At 52.6% G+C, this 16,920-nt stretch overlaps 7 protein-coding genes across 7 annotated transcripts; 6 read left to right on the top strand and 1 right to left on the bottom strand.

The window, feature by feature from the left end:
* Nucleotides 1-419: 419 nt before the first annotated feature.
* On the top strand, nucleotides 420-1,406 carry J4E87_008528 (uncharacterized protein; the record flags this gene model as incomplete). The annotated part of the gene is made up of 1 exon (XM_049380117.1): nucleotides 420-1,406. The coding sequence occupies one exon, from the start codon at nucleotides 420-422 to the stop codon at nucleotides 1,404-1,406; it is 987 nt and encodes a 328-aa protein (XP_049230114.1).
* Nucleotides 1,407-2,175: 769 nt separating this feature from the next.
* J4E87_008527 (uncharacterized protein) lies at nucleotides 2,176-2,930 on the top strand (the record flags this gene model as incomplete). Its single annotated transcript, XM_049380116.1, has 2 exons — nucleotides 2,176-2,399; nucleotides 2,447-2,930. 2 exons carry the CDS (start codon nucleotides 2,176-2,178, stop codon nucleotides 2,928-2,930), a joined length of 708 nt encoding a protein of 235 aa, XP_049230113.1.
* Nucleotides 2,931-3,447: 517 nt separating this feature from the next.
* J4E87_008526 (uncharacterized protein) lies at nucleotides 3,448-4,721 on the bottom strand (the record flags this gene model as incomplete). Its single annotated transcript, XM_049380115.1, has 2 exons — nucleotides 3,448-4,612; nucleotides 4,693-4,721. The coding sequence occupies 2 exons, from the start codon at nucleotides 4,719-4,721 to the stop codon at nucleotides 3,448-3,450; spliced, it is 1,194 nt and encodes a 397-aa protein (XP_049230112.1).
* Nucleotides 4,722-5,280: 559 nt separating this feature from the next.
* J4E87_008525 (uncharacterized protein) lies at nucleotides 5,281-6,824 on the top strand (the record flags this gene model as incomplete). The annotated part of the gene is made up of 2 exons (XM_049380114.1): nucleotides 5,281-5,586; nucleotides 5,643-6,824. 2 exons carry the CDS (start codon nucleotides 5,281-5,283, stop codon nucleotides 6,822-6,824), a joined length of 1,488 nt encoding a protein of 495 aa, XP_049230111.1.
* A 630-nt stretch (nucleotides 6,825-7,454) lies between these two features.
* J4E87_008524 (uncharacterized protein) lies at nucleotides 7,455-8,741 on the top strand (the record flags this gene model as incomplete). The annotated part of the gene is made up of 1 exon (XM_049380113.1): nucleotides 7,455-8,741. One exon carries the CDS (start codon nucleotides 7,455-7,457, stop codon nucleotides 8,739-8,741), a length of 1,287 nt encoding a protein of 428 aa, XP_049230110.1.
* Nucleotides 8,742-12,431: 3,690 nt separating this feature from the next.
* On the top strand, nucleotides 12,432-13,694 carry J4E87_008523 (uncharacterized protein; the record flags this gene model as incomplete). Its single annotated transcript, XM_049380112.1, has 1 exon — nucleotides 12,432-13,694. One exon carries the CDS (start codon nucleotides 12,432-12,434, stop codon nucleotides 13,692-13,694), a length of 1,263 nt encoding a protein of 420 aa, XP_049230109.1.
* A 1,281-nt stretch (nucleotides 13,695-14,975) lies between these two features.
* On the top strand, nucleotides 14,976-16,679 carry J4E87_008522 (uncharacterized protein; the record flags this gene model as incomplete). The annotated part of the gene is made up of 1 exon (XM_049380111.1): nucleotides 14,976-16,679. The coding sequence occupies one exon, from the start codon at nucleotides 14,976-14,978 to the stop codon at nucleotides 16,677-16,679; it is 1,704 nt and encodes a 567-aa protein (XP_049230108.1).
* Between the last annotated feature and the right edge of the window lie 241 nt (nucleotides 16,680-16,920).

The following is a 16,920-nucleotide window of genomic DNA, read 5'->3' as shown; positions in this document are numbered from 1 at the left end:
GGTGTTCACAATTAGTCTGCGTAGTTCCTTCCATCAAATGCAGTGTACCATGTCAGCCTCGCCATAGTCAAACTCTAAACCCAGCGTACCCATGTATCGTGTAGACGCCTTCCAACTTCAACCGGTAGACCGCGGGGACCCGGTTTTGCGACGACACACAGCTGCTATACGTATGTTGGATGAAAACAGTTTCAGCGAATAGGTGAGACTTGGTAAATGAACAGTTCTTTCCTGATACGAGCTTGACGTCTTACTGGTCTGTGCGAATCGATAATAATAGCCCGTCGAAACGGCGGACACGCGTCGGAGAAAGAACTATGATGTAGTTGGTTTTTTGCAACACGTCTGTTTGAGACATTGTCACTATATAACTCCGCCACGGCGCGTAGTCAATTGTGCAGTCAATCGTCGCCGCCACCATGGACCCTCTTCTCGCCGCCGCCGAAGCCGCCGCCGCCGCCGACACAACGTCAACCCCGCCGAGCTCCCCGCCCTCCGCCGAGACGCCCCCAGAGAGCCGCCTCTGGGGCATCAGCGATATCCACCTCTCCTTCAAGGGCAATCGCGACGCTCTCGAGAAGCTCCTGCCGCACCCGCACGATGACCTCATACTGTGTGGAGACGTTGGCGAGTCGGCGGAGCATTGTCGGCTCGCCTTCACCAAGGTCAAGGAATGCTTCCGGCAAGTGTTCTGGGTGCCAGGCAATCACGAGCTGTACACGCTGCCCTCGGAGAAAGAGCATGGCGCGAGGGGCGAGGCGAAATACATGGAGTGCGTTGCGATTGCGCGCGAATACGGCATAATCACACCGGAAGATCCATACACGCTGTGGGAGGGCGAGGGAGGTCCATGTCTCATTGCGCCCATCTTCACGCTGTACGACTACAGCTTCCGGCCTAGCCATGTCAAGCTAGAGGATGCGCTCGAGTGGGCGCGAGAGAAAGACATAGAAGCGACCGACGAGCACCTCCTGCATCCCGACCCCTACTCGTCGCGTATCGAATGGTGCAATGCGCTTCTCGAGAAGACGGAGAAGAAGCTCGCCGCCGCTGTCGCAGCACACCCAGATATCCCCTTGATCATAGTAGGCCACTGGCCGCTGCGCGAAGACCTCGTGAAGCTGTTCCGAGTCGAGCGCTTTTCCCTCTGGTGCGGCACAAAGAAGACCGAAGACTGGCACAACAAGTACAACGCAAAGGTCGTCGTCTCTGGCCATTTACACATCAGGCGAACAGACTGGATAGACAACACGCGCTTTGAAGAGGTCAGTCTGGGCTACCCACGGCAATGGCATGATTGTCAAGAGCGCGGCCTCGACATCAACGACCTGCTGCGCGAGCTAATGCCAGGCCCGGAGACACCACCAAAAGACCGGCGCAACACTGTCTGGAGGCAGTTCGGATGATTGACTGCATTGCGAGATACAATCTAATCTTCGATACCCGAGATCATGCCTTTTGTCCCCGTGACTGCAGGTACGTCCAATCACCTCATACCAATTCCTCACGTTCGGCAGCCCACCAGCATGAATCCACGAATCTAATGCATTTCTCGTTCTGTTTCTCCAGACTGCAGCATGTCACATTCACCTCCCCTGCACCTGCCTGATGCGGACTCGGCCTAGTCTCGGCCAAGCACCAATGGCTCGGACGCGATCAGCCACGCGCTTTCTCCTTATTCGCCGGCATGCAACCGTCGTGGTTCCCAATCTAGTCGATCGACATCCTGCGTTGCCTTTCACGCATGTTTGCTCCGGGCGTAGAATATGCAACGTCTGAATCGTCCCGTGCCGGACGCCGATGCGCTGCAGGTACCCCAGCGACAACGTCGGAAACGTTGTTATGCGTCCAAGGGAGCTGGATAAACGGCCAATTGGTGGTGGTATATCAGGGCATGTGCGCTGTTTGTGTGTTTCCCACGGTTCTGCTCGTATCGCGCTTTTGCTAGTCTGTATCGTGAACTTCCCCATTGGGATTGAGAGAGACTTGAGGACTCAGTGAGCACGATATCGGGAAGAGCCGTACGACTTGAACAACGCCGAAGCCATCGTATAAATCACCAGCTGCCACCATCTTTTGAAGACCAAGCCAGTCTCCCGGCTCAAAGACATTGTCACTCGCTTGACACACATAGCCGTTCATTCCTACATCCCTTCGCTTTCAGCAAAAGTCAAGATGTTCAACATTGCCATTCAGCTCCTTGCAGCCGCGAGCGTCGTCCTCGCCTCCCCCGTCAACCTCCAAAGCCGTGCTGTCATCGCCCATGATGCCGTTGTTGGCTTCCCCCAGACCGTTCCTTCAGGCATCGTAGGACAGCTCATGCTCAAGTACAAACCCTACCTCAAAGTCGAAAACGGCTGCGTCCCCTTCCCCGCTGTCAACGCCGCTGGTGACACAGGGTAAGTCACTCCTAATCTAGAAAGTGAGTCCTTTTAACACCCTCCAGCGGCGGCCTCCAACCCACCGGCGCCTCAAACAGCGGGTGCAGTTCCTCGCCCGGCCAAGTCTACGCCCGCGCCACCGCCCACAACGGCGCCTACGCCATCATGTACTCCTGGTACATGCCCAAAGACAGTCCCGGCCCCGGTCTCGGCCACCGCCACGACTGGGAAAACATCGTCGTCTGGCTGTCCGCCCAGTCCACCACCGCCACCATCCGCGGCGTCGCCATCTCTGCTCACGGCGACTACGACAAGGTTACCAACCCCAGTCTCACTGGTACTAGGCCAAGGATTGGATATAGGTCCATTTTCCCGGTTAACCACCAGTTGATTGAGACTACGACTCAAGGTGGAGAGCAGCCGCTGATTGCGTGGGACAGCATGACGGCTGCGGCGAGGAGTGCGATTGAGAACACGGATTTCGGTAGTGCGACGCCGTCTTTCCGTGACAGCAACTTTGGAAACTACCTCGATGAGGCTTTCATTTGAGGGGTGGTGTAGATAGCAGTACCTAACATACAATCAGATCATGTTTGCTCGTTTCAAACCACCACCTTCCTTGTTCACCAATCTAGTGCTTGATTATAAAACTATCATTTATCTCCTCAACCGTCTGCCACTAGCCCCCACCTCATACAAGAGAAAAGCTGGACAGGTCTAGCGCCTACATCGACGCTAGGTCACCTATCTAGTAGGTTTACATGTTGATGTAGGCTGCAGGCCTGTTCGGCTTTTCTCGATTGACGTGCCCCCTTCAACGTTGCAGCTTCTCCGTATCGGTTCACCTTCCAGAAACCAAGCGAGCTTATCTTCAACCAAGTCGAAACAATTGCCGAAGTCGAGATTACATCAAGAAGTGTCTTCATTCGTATAAACAGTCTCTATCGACAGCTACTAGAAGAGAAGTCACGCCGAGCCCCACAGCATAGAACATGGAGGGTATACGGGCCGAACACAAGCCCCATCCGTATCAGCAAGCCACACGCATGAACCACCACCTCACGGTTCAAGCCGAGTACCCAGGAGGGGGACCCGCCGGCGCCGTGTACTCCGGCGGCGGAGCCTCACCAGCAGGCGGTGCGAATCCTCCCGTACCCACATTCTGCTGCTGTCCGCCCAGCACCCTCCTAAACGCCTCTTCACGCGCCTGCTGCAGTTGCAACCGCGCATGCTGTAGCTTCGCCTTTGCTTGATCAACCTCGCCTTGCAGCCCCTTCTCCTGCGCCTCACGCTGTCTGATAATCTCCCCGCACTTGTTCCCCGCACGGTCAACCTGCGCAATAGACTGCTTGACCTGATCGTGCATTTGCATATCGGAGAAGATATTGTCAAACACGACGTCGCTCCATATGCTACCCATGGCGATGTTGAGTTGACCCAGCCCCGGTATCTCAGGCGCGACCTGCTTGACCTGTTGCTGTAGCATGCGCACTTGTTGGATGGAACTCTCGGCGCGCTCGAGGTAGTTCCGCTTCTGCATGCTGGCCATTGTGCCGCCGCCGAACATGTCGTATTGCGACATTCCGTATGCGCCGTCGAGGTGTTCGCGGGCGGCAGACAGCTTGACAGACGTCTGCCCGAGGAGGAAGAGGATGTGGCGCTCGCGCTCGAGGCGCTGGGTTAGGTCTTGTACGTGTGCGTGCGCGGCGTTGCAGGCATCTTCTTTGCGATCTTCGTCGGGAAATTCGGGCGTGTGGCCTGCGAAGATGGAGTTGTAGAGCGCGTCGAGGTCGGCTTGGAGCGTGGTGTGGCGTTGGGCTTGCGACGCGATTTCGTTCTTGCGCGTTTCGGCTTCGGCGCGGAGTTGTTTCGCGTAGGCGAGCTCGTCTTCTGCGCTCTTTTGCTCTTGGATTGCGTCGAAGTACTCTTTTTCTTCTTTGGCGGCTTTCTCGGCGAACTTCTCCTTCTTTCCGCTGGCCTTGTGGGCAAAGCGGCGGAAGTGCGAGTCGCGGTACTTTTCGTGGTCTTTTAGCTCGCTGGCTGTTTTCTGTTTCAGGTCGTTGACGCGCTTCCTGATGTTGTTGATTTGCGCGTCGAGATCAGCGATGTAGGCGTTCTGCTGCTTGAGCTGTGAGGGCGCCGAATCTGTGTCCTCGAGGCCACGAAGGAGCTCCTCATTCCTCTGCGCTGCCTGCTGGATCTTGTTGTGGATGGACATGATGAAATGATATCTGGGATACAAGGTGTGATGCGAATGCGATCGGAGGTAGCCTGATGCTATATATCTAGGAAGCAGCGAAGCACAGCCTACCTTATCGACTCCTTACGGCAAGAGATCATGGTGGTACTGCTTGGCAGTCGGCCTGACGGCACGAATATATGGCCTTGTCTTAGGTTATTGGGCGCCTGATTATGAACCAAACTGCTGTCTTTAACGTCGGGTGGCTGGTGGTGTTGAAGCGGGGCAGATTCCAGACGTCATAGGGGCAAGGCTGAGCTACCATCCAATGCGGTCTAGCTCCATGTGGCGCAGACGGCTGAGCCTCAATGCACTAAGGTGGCGTGGCAACGGCTATCTCGCATTTTGGATCTCGTGCTGGAATCCGGGGTAACGACGATACAGTTGCAAACAGCAGCGTCTTCGTACAAGAGATGGTGAGGGGTATCCTCAGGTGGAGACGGGCGGATGGCAAGAATAGCCGGCTTTCCTCCAGACGGAAGGAGGTGCCTAAGGACACCGCACCGTTGCTCAAAGCCCCACCTCGGACGCCGTGGCACAACTTCGGGTGTTTGGTGTAGCATCGGATAACCTCAAAAGCTCAACAGCGTCAAAAGAAAGCTTCCTCTTGATTTTTTGCATATCAGTTGATTCTCAGCACGCCAACAACCCGGCTCCAACATGGCTACCGAAAAACTACAGACATACTCGCAGAAGCCCCGCGTTTTTATCTTGTCGGACATCTCGAATGAGCCGGATGATGCCGAGTCGCTATGTCGATACCTGCTTTACTCCAATGAGTTTGAGACGGAGGGTCTTGTAGCTTGCACAAGCACTTGGATGAAGAACAAAGTGCACCCAGAAGACATGGGGAAGATTATCAACGCATATGCCGATGCTGTCGACAACTTGAACAAGCATGTGCACCCGAATTGGCAGTATCCAACGGCACAACATTTGCGTGGGTTGATTCGCAAGGGCGCCGAGGTAAGCTCCATTCGCTAGACACAGCACGTCACGTCGGGAGCGCTGATAGTTTCCAGTCTTACGGCATGTCGGCTGTTGGCACAGACACTCCATTGTCTCCAGGCGGACAGCTGCTATACGATCGAATTGTCGCACCCTCCACCCAACCATTATGGATTCTTTGCTGGGGTGGAACAAACACGCTCGCCTCAGCATTGCTCAAAGTAGACGACGACTTCGAACCTGAAGACTCCAAGCGCTTATTGTCACGTCTCCGCGTTTATGCCATCTCCGATCAAGATGACACAGGTGCATGGATCCGCAACAACTTCCCTGACGTATTCTACATTGCTTCCATTCACGGCTGGAATCAGTACGGTTTGGCAGCATGGACCGGCATTTCCGGCGACAAGTACTACGGCTTTGATGAAGGTGGGCCAGATTTCACCAAGATGGAGAAGAGCTGGATCAAGGAGAACATCCAAATCGGGCCACTCGGAAAGGCGTACCCTGACTATCTCTACATCCCGGAAGGAGATACCCCAACATTCCTCTACCTCATCCAGAACGGTCTTGGTGTACCTGACTGCCCCAACTATGGATCTTGGGGTGGTCGATACGGGCGGACTGACATCAGCACCGAGGGTCTGAACAGCAACCACTACAGTGATGTCGTGGACAGAGTCAAAGTTGGCGACAGGACGTATACATCCAACCACGCGACCATCTGGCGCTGGCGCGACGCTTTCCAGAACGACTTTGCCGCGCGCATCAAGTGGAGCATGGAGCCTGATTTCGCAAAAGCAAACCACCACCCCGTCATCAACATCAGCGGCTTCAAAGGCTTAGCACCTGTCCAAATCACCGCTGAGGCCGGATCAAAAGTCACCCTCGACGCATCCGCTACATACGACCCCGATGGCGGAAAGCTTACATTCAAGTGGTGGCATTATCGGGAACCCACGGCGACGCAATGGTTGGTTTACAGCGAGGTTGCACAACTTGTGATCAAGAAGCTGGACGATGAGGGCAGGAAGGTCGAGGTAAGGCTTCCGCCTCCGGAAAAATGCGCGGTCGAGTTCCTGAGTAAGAAGCCGGTTGCTCAAGGTCAATTGCTTCATCTCATACTTGAAGTCACGGATAATGGTACTCCGTCACTAACAAGCTACCGGAGAGTGTTGATTCAGGCGACGAACAAGGAGCTGAAGGGAGGTGCAAAGAGCGCTGTTTCTATTGGCGATGGGATGAAGAAAGCGTAGCATCTCTTGCAGGAGTAAAATAGTGGTATGCTTGATCAAATCGATCATAGCCAATCAAAAAGTACGTCTTTCTTGGTGGCGAAACTCGTGAGGGTGAGTTTGGGCGACTGATTTGACAACCGGGTGACATGTACGACACCTTAGCACGCGTCAAACTACCAAAAGCTATACCAACGACGCGGGTGTGTGAGTCGCTGTTAACAACGCGGCGCGTTCATAGCGTACTGCAGACAGGAATTTGGTAGATGAAAGACCCTGGCGTCGGGCCGCTGACGTCATGACACACTGGCGCAGCGACTTACAACCGCCAGTGACAGCCATCGGTCTTGTTACTGAAGAGTTGCGCCGATTGCAGAAGGGATAACCCTACATGCTGTAGAAACTACGTCTCGCGTTCCTGTGGTCAAAACAGGTTGTCGGCTGACCACACACGTGTAACCGCGATGATCTCGCCGATCGTGCATGACGTAGCGTATTCGCACTTGAGCTGTCATACTAGCGTTGGACCGTCAAACCAGCCTCCTGTCTAGACCTTTCAATAACATTGAAGAATTGCATCAGGAGCAAATACCCCCGAAGAAAAGACATCAGAAATCGAAATCGAAACCTGCGAATTCACCGAATTGAAACATGGGAGAAGTTCACGTTGGTGGCGGACAGTGCAACGTCCCCGAACATGAGATCAAGCAGAATGCAGGCGTGTCGGCGCAAATGGCGCTCCAGGCGGGACAGAAGGCGTGGGAGTTGAGGCAAGCTGCGCATGGAGCGGGTGACGCGAAGGCAAGAGAAGAGATTCTAGCGAAGGCGATTAATAAAGAGATTGAAGCAGAGTCATTCGGAAAGGCGGCAAAATATACACAGTCGGGTGCTTTCCAAGGTCTCGCCGCTGGTGCCGGATTGGGAGTGCAGCCAGGTGTTACTATTGGAAAGCTGACCGGCGCGCTCGTTGGCGGCACGGTATCCACAGTGACTGGGCTGCTGGGAGGAGGTATCGGATCGGTCTATGGCGCGATGAACGGCCCAATGTGGGATCTTGGACAGATGGCAAGTCAGGGTGTTCAGGGTGTCGTTGGTGACTTCCTCCCGGATGTCAAATCGACGCCATCGCAAAAGAAGGCTTTGGAGAAGATGGTCATGCAAACCAAGGACACGCAAGCACCGTCTAAAGAAGAGCTGGAGCAGATGAAAAATGACGCGCCGGATATGATGCCGCAGACCTGGTCGCAGTCCGCGAAAGACATGACTGCTTGGAGACCGAGCATGCCGTCAGCAGTCAAGACCGCGGGGGCTGGAATTGCGGGAGTTGGAGCTGCGATGAACCCTTGGGGAGGTGGAGGTCAACAGCAACAACAGCAAGGCTCATCACAACCCAAGCAACAACCTCAGAAGCAAGCCCAACAAGCGCCGAGTCAACCCAAGCAGCGGTCTAAGCCCCAGCCTCAGAAGACCTCTCAAGCAAAGCCATCGCAGCCGAAAACAAATGGCACACAACCGCCAAAGCAAGAAAAGCCCCAATCCAACGAATCATCCAAAGAACAACCCAAACCCCGTTCCCAACGCCCACCCACAACCCGCGGCCCCGCAAACCCCCAGTCATCAAACCAATCCACCCCGCCGTCCCAGCAAAAGCAAACCCCAAATACACAACAAACACCAGCGAAGTCCTCATCACAGAAATCCGCATCCACGGCGAACAAATCAGCGAATGGATCTGCTCAGCCGAAAAGGGTGTCGTTCAGTGATAACAAAGAGAACAACGGGCCGGCGGCGGCGGAGAAGCCGAAGAGGAAACCGAGGAAATTGGGTCAGCAGGGTGGTGGGAACGGGGGTAGTGGTGCAGGTGGTGGTGGGAATGGAAGTGCGGCGAAGAAGGCGCCGAGGAAGTTGGAGTCTAGGAAACCTACTGCTGCTGCGTAGATGATAGATGTTGTGGAGGAAGGGGGTGGATAGGAGGTTGGCGAAGACATTGCTGTGATGAAGGGAAGTTGAGCAAAGGAAGGAGTAATGTAGTTATAATAGTTGGCGCGGCTGTTGGTGTTTTGCGTGCGTTTTTGAAGAGATAGTGTAGCGATAGAGTGGTTTTAGCGTGACACGTACATATTCACGAACGATTCTGGACATCTCTTTACATGTGTGAAGAAGGCTTCAGACATGCACGGGTCTTTGCCGTGTCCTAATGTCAATTGGAGTGTGGGCTGCGTGAGTCGGATGACAATGCGTGTATGTTTGCGCAATGTGCAAAATAAATTCCAGGGTAGAAGTATACATTTCCCTAGGAACTGTGTGCTGGGTAGTCTTTAATGGTATGTATTCTGCAAAGCTCTCTTGTAACGAGCATCCTTCAAGCGTACAAGCAGCCCTCGACCGGCTTCTGAACTGCTTTGTCGCTGAAAGAACAATGCCCAACTTGATCTTTGGTACCCTCGATTGTGACACCCCACTTCAATGGACGCTCGACAATATAATCTAGGCCTCCAGCCCTCCTACCATCCCTGTGCTTTACGTGACACGCCGCACTGATAACCGCACTGTTCGTGCCTCTGAGTGGCATGCCCGTCGGATATTTACAAATCCCAGCGAAGGCCAAACAGACTACGACTAAGAGACATCCCATAACGATTGCCGCGATGAGCGCTGAGTCTGAGAACCCTAGGCCGGTGCCTGATGTTCCATCACGATACCACCAGCGTCCGGGCCTTGGCTTTAGTATATCGTTCTTGTAAACAGCGATTGGTGCGATGAACAAGGTCTGCGAGACGAACCAATGCAGTAAGATACTGACGATGATGAGCGGGAGACTATATTTGTAAGGCAGTGAGAGAAAGTACGTAGAGCGCTGGGTGGACTTTGGGACGGTGACACGGAGTGCAGCTCGTTTGTGTGTGTAGCTCGCCCATTCGCGGTTCGCGAGCATCGACGTAAAGAGCCCGTTGTAGGTGAGGTACAGGAAAGATATGAGGACTTGGGGCGTGTTGGCCAGAAGAACGTAGGGAATTAGGGACGTGGAACCCAGATATACATCGAGTATCCATCCTGTTGTCGTCATGGTCAGCCTTTTGTAGCATGAGTGTTTTGACCTGTAAGCGATCACGGTACCATGGCTTGGGATGAAAGGTAACAGATTGGTGCAAATATTTCGAATGAACTTACGGTAATTGACGTTCCCGAAGCCATTCCACCGGCAAACGTGGTCGACTTTGATCCCAGAGGCATCCCAGGTCATGCATTTCACCAGGCGACTGCCCATGCGACTATAAAGGTATGCGGCTGTGGCGATGACCAAGAAGTATCTGGAGTGTATCAGAGGCTGTACTACACACAGAGGAGCTAGGTGCGTAGTCTTACAAAGATAGCGAACAAAACCAGCGCTTGCGGCTGACAGCTCTGTACCAATGCTTCTGATTGATAGGCTGGTATCGATGTGTTCTTCGCGCTGATATCCGCAGAGCCTGCTCGATACTGTGACCATCTACGAGACAGCAATCTTGGGTTGAACTATCCGGCTTTAGGATGAATGTTTCGATGGCGTCGCCGATAGTAACGATGGTTTCGTGGTTCATCCCCCAAAGTACCATGAGCATGAGGGTCACCTTTAGCACGTTACAAGCGATGACGACATACAAGATGCTCTGGTTAAGCTGTACTTGGCATCGTTCAGGTGAATCTTCACTAAGGCAATCTGCAGAATATGAGTGAGATACGTAAGTCACAGCCCGAATGAACTTACACAAGAGATGAGAAGCAAACTCTGGGCCGAACCACATCTCTGTGGTGTTCATACCGATGGCTAGGAGTGAGCTGCTGTCGATTGTTTCCCCTTTAACCCCTGAGTAGTCTGTTGCCATAACAGCGAAGCCATTGCCAGCCCTTATGAAGGTCGTTTGGTAGCGATGAATGCATTTAACGGCCGGGATCTTCTCGAAAAGAGATGCACTCGGGTTTTGCTTGTCCAGAAAGGTGTCTTGTAGGGCCTGGAAGTAGGGACGGTACTTATTATCAACGTCTCTAAGCTCCCACCCTCCCCTCGTGGTGAGGAAGGATTCGTTTATCATCGCAATGTCGACAGAGTTCGTTGCCGTTGTCTGAAATATGACTGAGTTGTAGCTAGCTTCGTTCAATATGAGAAGACCTTGATATGTATTAAGCGGTCTATACTCACAGGAAATGCAAAGGCAGACTGCTTGTAGCGAGCAATAACCAAACAGCCAGTCTTCTCCTACTGATGTTTGGTAAATTCCTCAAGCTTAAGACTCCCAAATCTAGCGATTTGCCTTCCTTATGGGCTTTGTCAATTTCTTCTCGCGTAGGTGCTACAAGTCGTTGTAAACAATAGCTTGACGCACCCAACAAGGAACTGCTGAGTATATTGATGAGTAATTGTAGACCTGTTGTTAAACGCGATGCAAGGACGCAGTTGCCTGTATAGATCGTAGCGATCCCGTCGTGTGGCTTTCCGGCCGCAGCAGCGACTATGGCGCAGATGATGTTAAAGAGCAGGACAAGTGATGAGCCAATGATGGCGAGAACAAAGCCACCGCGCCAGCCGCTGAACCTGGCTTGCCGTTTGTAGGACAACAAAAGGTTGAAAGTAATGGAAGAGAACAGGGTACTTGGAGAGGACTTCATCTCGGAATATAGCACCAGCGCTTGCTGAATGATAGCTGAACGGCCATGGGCAGTTATGTATCCATTTTTCGTCCAGCGTACGCATGCACTGCCGTCAACACTGCAGCACTGCCGCTATGGTAAAATTATGGAACGATTCGAAGAAAGACCATGCATCCAAAAGTAAGCAGTCGCTGCATTGAGTACCTACGTTATTACGCATACGCCTCGACCAAGGAGAAAGCTGAACACCCTGGAGACTACATTGACGCTATGGTTTCTGGTTTTGCATATTCTGTCCCATTGTAGTCTCTGGGCTATGCGGTGATTTCCTTGTATAGAGTGTGCACACCATCCGTGGGGGCGAAGCCTGGAGCAGTTCCCCGAAGCGATGTGGAACTGAGGAGCGTAAGGTTCGTGATAGGTTGCTCTCGACATTGTCTTATCGGAGCACGGGCTCATGACGGCAGGTCAATTCACTTCGAAGCCTTCGACCAAAGGCCAATACTTCTACGCTCCACTGATGCTGCATCTCTTCAATTGAGTTGACGTTGCGCGGACCGTACCTTTGGGCTCGGTACAACGAGCACTGCCTCGGTCCGGGGTAATTCACCCAACCAATGAGATGTTTCCTAGGAGCAACACACGTAAGCGGCCCTGCGACCCAAATAAGTTCCGCACGTATCAATGCCGTGAAACTGCTCACCAAAGACTTTGCCACATGCAAGGCAATAGGGGAAACGGTCGGATGTTTGGTGTAGCAAATGTCCACCGTTTGGTTGGCTCGATGGGGTCGGTTTTGGAACGGTATCCGCGGTACCATCTCAACCTTTGGCGTGAAAACCACATCGGCAGGCTTTAACCGAATTCATCGACAATGCAGCCCTCTATCGCCACTGCTGCCTGCGCTTTCCTCTATACAGGTACTTCTTCGCTGCGCCTTCCGAATTAATTTACGGTGCAGCGCAACGATAACCCCCACCCTCAACCCGCGCAATCACCATGGATCTTTCTCATCTCCTCTCGTCCTCGCTAGCGCCAGTGCAGGAGACTCTCATTTCGTACCTCGGCCCGAAGGAGTTCTCGACATTGATTGAAGTATCGACAGGCGTTCGTACTGCGCTCATCAGCGGGCTTCCTTCATGCTACCAGAACATTGAGACAAAGCTCAAATCCTTCTTCGAGAATCCCAAGGCGTTCAGACAAGTTCAAGCCAACACTGGCGCGATCATCGGCGGTGACTTTGCCCGCAAGTTCATTGCTAACGAGCTCCAAACTCCCGTGCAAGAACTATACATCTATACACAGTACTCAGAGGTTAAGCCCTTGGACCTCCGTGCCCCAATATTCGACTTCCTGGAGCAAGAACGGTGGATCGCTGATGAGTACAACATGACGGGCTTGACCATATTCCGAAAGCCGCAGGCCGAGTATGATGGGTTGACCGTCTGTGTCTTGGATTCGAGGGATTCTCCTCTATGCAAATTGCTCCACGCGGCTTCATCTACCGCGACATTAAACTTTATCACTTGGAACAGGGCATACTCTTTGTTCCCGCAGACTACCTTTATCGACAAGCAGTGTTACGTATTGCAGGACCTGCCTGCGGATAAGACCGCGGGTATGGTAAAGCGACATGGCGATTACCTTCGGGGTCTGACATGCGACGGTATCCAGACTCGATTTCTGCATTGGGAAGATAAGTATACGAACCTTGTTACTCGCCCCCGCCGCGTCGGCGATAAGTATACGTATACGATTGGACTGGACCCTACAGGTATCGATTGCAGCACATTAGCGATACCGCAGACTGTCGTGGAGTTATCTACCTTTAAAATCAAGCTCTGGCATTGGAGAAACAGGAATGGTGGACGTGGGCCGATCACAAGTTACGTTATGAGTGCAATTGGCGTGGATAGCGCTGTCCTCAAACAGTCCTATGTAGTCCTGCATGAAGACGAAAAAGATCAATGGGAGCCCGACCAGCCGGCACCATCTAGGCTCTTTAAGAAGACGATCCATCTTGTATGCCAGATCGGTGGCTTGCCGATATTGGAGCTTGCAAAACTGCCAGAGAGCGACCGCCCCATCGAGTACAACAACATTATGAACCAGAGGTCTCGCGAGGTGTTCGGGTGGAAAAGCACCAAGGTACCAGAGACGTGGTCATACTACGACGACGACTTTATGAAGCAGCTGGGGAAGCTGTGGAGGGAGCACGAACGCGACGAGATGGAGAAGGGCGATGATCGGACTAGCCAGTAATGAGAGCGACTGGAGGCGAAGCCGGAGCAAGTCGGCGTTTCGTCGGACGAGAGCGAGGATATAGCTGTTCGTTGGATAGCGGTTAGTCGCGCGTGTGAATGAGGTATGTTTACAATAAAATGGCGTCAGTGCGAGTTAAAGAACTCGTAGACAACTTGTGGTATAATGTCAGTCATCCAGCTGAATTAGCGTCATAGATAGCGGTGGCCAGCGTGAGGCGGAAGAACAATTGGCGTTCTGAACCCAAGCCTTCCATATCTGTTTGTATGATTGTTCGCAGTTGCCTGAAGGTTGCAGACTTCGACTTGATGATGAGTTGCCGTGCTGATGATCGTGCGTACTGGCCGATGCGGGGTTCTTTGTGACAAAGCGCGTGGATGAACCTGAGATCGGAGGTTGTCGTATGATCATCCCAACTATGCGCAACCATACGGGGTGTAGATGGGAGGAGATGGATGGCGACTCGGTGACGCGATGTGAGGTGCTGAAGTGAGGAGTTGCTTCCGTAAAGAGGAGAATGTTGTCAGCCAAGCCGCTAATGTCCGAATGCGGTTGTGACGCGTTCAGTCGCGCCGTCGACGCGTCGGAACTTCATCAGCAACACGCCGCTCTCTACCACCAATGCATTCGCACCGCCCTTCGCTATCACGCACATCATACGCAGGGCGCTCTCGATACCTCCAGAATGCTTAACGTGCTCTTCAATCACTGTCTTGAGAGTTCCCAATTCACTGTCAACGAACTACTGATGGACAGCAACCAAGGAAGGACCCATTTCACAATGCCGCCTTTTGTGAAACTTGCGCACCAGTGCTATCACGCTTCCAATGGGTGACAGAAGCTCTTGCAGAACAATTGAGCCATTCTTTTACATACTTTGCGACAGTATTGAAGTCTTATCCTGGAACACTCGTATCTATCGCTTGAATCGTCTCCAGCCGACGTTGGTATCAGTTTTGTACTTGCAGTCATCATAGTCTCACAGCGTACAAGACTTTTCCCATGGATTCTCTCGGCAGGAAGCAAACATGCAAGCACATAGCCCTCGAGTCAACTGTGCTATCGCGATGCTTCAAGTAGCAAACTTGCGAAGATGATGAGATTCACTCAGCGGAAGCGCCTCGACAGGTTAAAAGCATGTGTGAGATTTTCCTTTCCACCCATCACCAGCTTACAACCTTCCAAGCTCTTAACCAGTCACTCTTTTCAACTCGACCGATCGGAATCCGGGTGATACTCGCAACCTCTCTCGACACATCGACCCTGTCCACCGAAGGCATTATGTCTCAAGACCACTACCAGGACAATAACAGTTCTCCTGACTACATCGACGACATTCTCAACATGAGCTCTCAAGACCTGCAACTCCTCTATGAAGCTCAATTCCCAACAACTATGGATAACGAGGGCACAATGCTGTCTACCAATGGCGACCCTGTGTATTTTGCTCAACCTGGCATTCAAGATTATGGCATAGGGAACTATCAGCCGAATGATGTTCCTCTATCTGCAATTGACGATGGTCAGTATCAAAATGGCTTCAATGGCTACAGCCAACCGATGCTCGAGCAGTCTTCACCCCAGCATTATGCAGGCACCCCACCTCCTCGTTATTTATCCATAGAACCTGTCAGTGCTACGAATACGCCAACACATTTGGTGGACGTACACTCGCCATTCGACCCCTGTTACAGTTACATGACACCCAGCCCATCGGCACCCTCTCTAGCTACTGCAATAGCTCTAGTTCAACCCAAGTTTTTTGGACTTTCGTTTCGGAATCTGGCAGAAGCGAAGGATAGCATGCTTAACCGCTATATCGAAAACGACTGGGTGCCGCCTGCCAATGACAGCACTATTCCGACTACTGACGAAGACCGAGCTGGACACGTCGCTGAGCTACTAGCAGCAATGAAAGACACTTCTGCCTGCCCGGACAACCAAGACAAGGACCGATTTGCGAAACGATTGACTCCAGGTGCCAAAAAGGCGATTTATGAAGACCAGATGGAGAAGGTGTGCTGGCAGCTAGTTGACACCGCTGAGAAACTACACTTCTTCGGCCCGAAATCGTTCTCCATCTACGACACGACGCCACTGCAGACGATGTACAAATCCCGCAACCTTACTTTTGGTGAGCGTATAGATAGTCTCTGTGAGCTCTTACGGCTTTCCAAGGGTCGCTGCTTCTCGCTGCTCAAGGGTGAGAATCTTGAAACTACTGTGGGTGCGGCTCCCGATAAAATTACAGGCACAATCCTGAACAATGAACAGAATGGAAATCGCCAGAAGTACATCGCAGAAGGTCGAACGAGGGTGAAAGAGAAAAAGGCTACGACGTCACCGGAAGATCAAGCCTCAGGCACGGACGGTGATAAGGAACTCGAGTCAGGTGTCGCAATGAGCCTGCCTTCGAACGACCTTGAGGAAGAGTTGCATCTAAATGTCGCGACGAGCCTGCAATCATCGGGGCCTCTGCCACCTGCCGACATTGGGGCGAGTATCATCGGCGACTTTCAATCGAACAATACCCAGACCGTCTCTCAGTACGCGGGCGACAATGGCGGGCAGCACCAGAACAACCAGCATGTCACCGGGAACTCTTACCATCATGGCCCTCAACCTGTCTTCCATCACACCCCGCCCTCGCCTGGGATGCTATCACCGAGCATGCTTTCGTCGAACAAGCTTTCACCGAACATACTTTCGCCATCCGCCTCGTATGCCCCGACTCCAACGTCATCGATGCACGGAATCTATTCCCCAAGCACGCAGCCATCACCGGTGACACCTTGGAAGCCGTCGCCGTCTTATATGCCGCACATGACCCAAAGCTACCCGCACACTCCATACCAACACCCGTTTGCCATTCCTAGACCCAACCGAGTGTTGAAACGTGGTGCCGAAGATGTGCAGCTCGAGGCATATCCACATTGGCCGAATCAGCGTCCATGCTTTGAAGATCGTGAGACCCCACGCTACTAGGAAGAAGATGATTCCTGGAAGGGGGTGAAAAGGTTGGGAGCTTTTGAGGAACATTTCAATGTGTAGGCATGGTAGTAGCTGCCGTATTCGTAGCTCATTCGTATCCAGTGTCGTATTACCGTAGAATTTGGTAATAGATGAAAACACGACCAAGTTATAGTACATAGCCCTCATTCTGTGACAGTATCGAATAGAAGTGCCCCTTATTCCGTCGAGTTCATAAATTACACTGGAGCTGGAG

The sequence above is a fragment of the Alternaria ethzedia genome, assembly GCF_023757985.1.
Source record: "Alternaria ethzedia strain BMP 0044 chromosome Unknown scaffold_27, whole genome shotgun sequence".
NCBI classification, from domain to species: domain Eukaryota; kingdom Fungi; phylum Ascomycota; class Dothideomycetes; order Pleosporales; family Pleosporaceae; genus Alternaria; species Alternaria ethzedia.
This window is presented reverse-complemented; position numbering and strand designations above follow the sequence as displayed.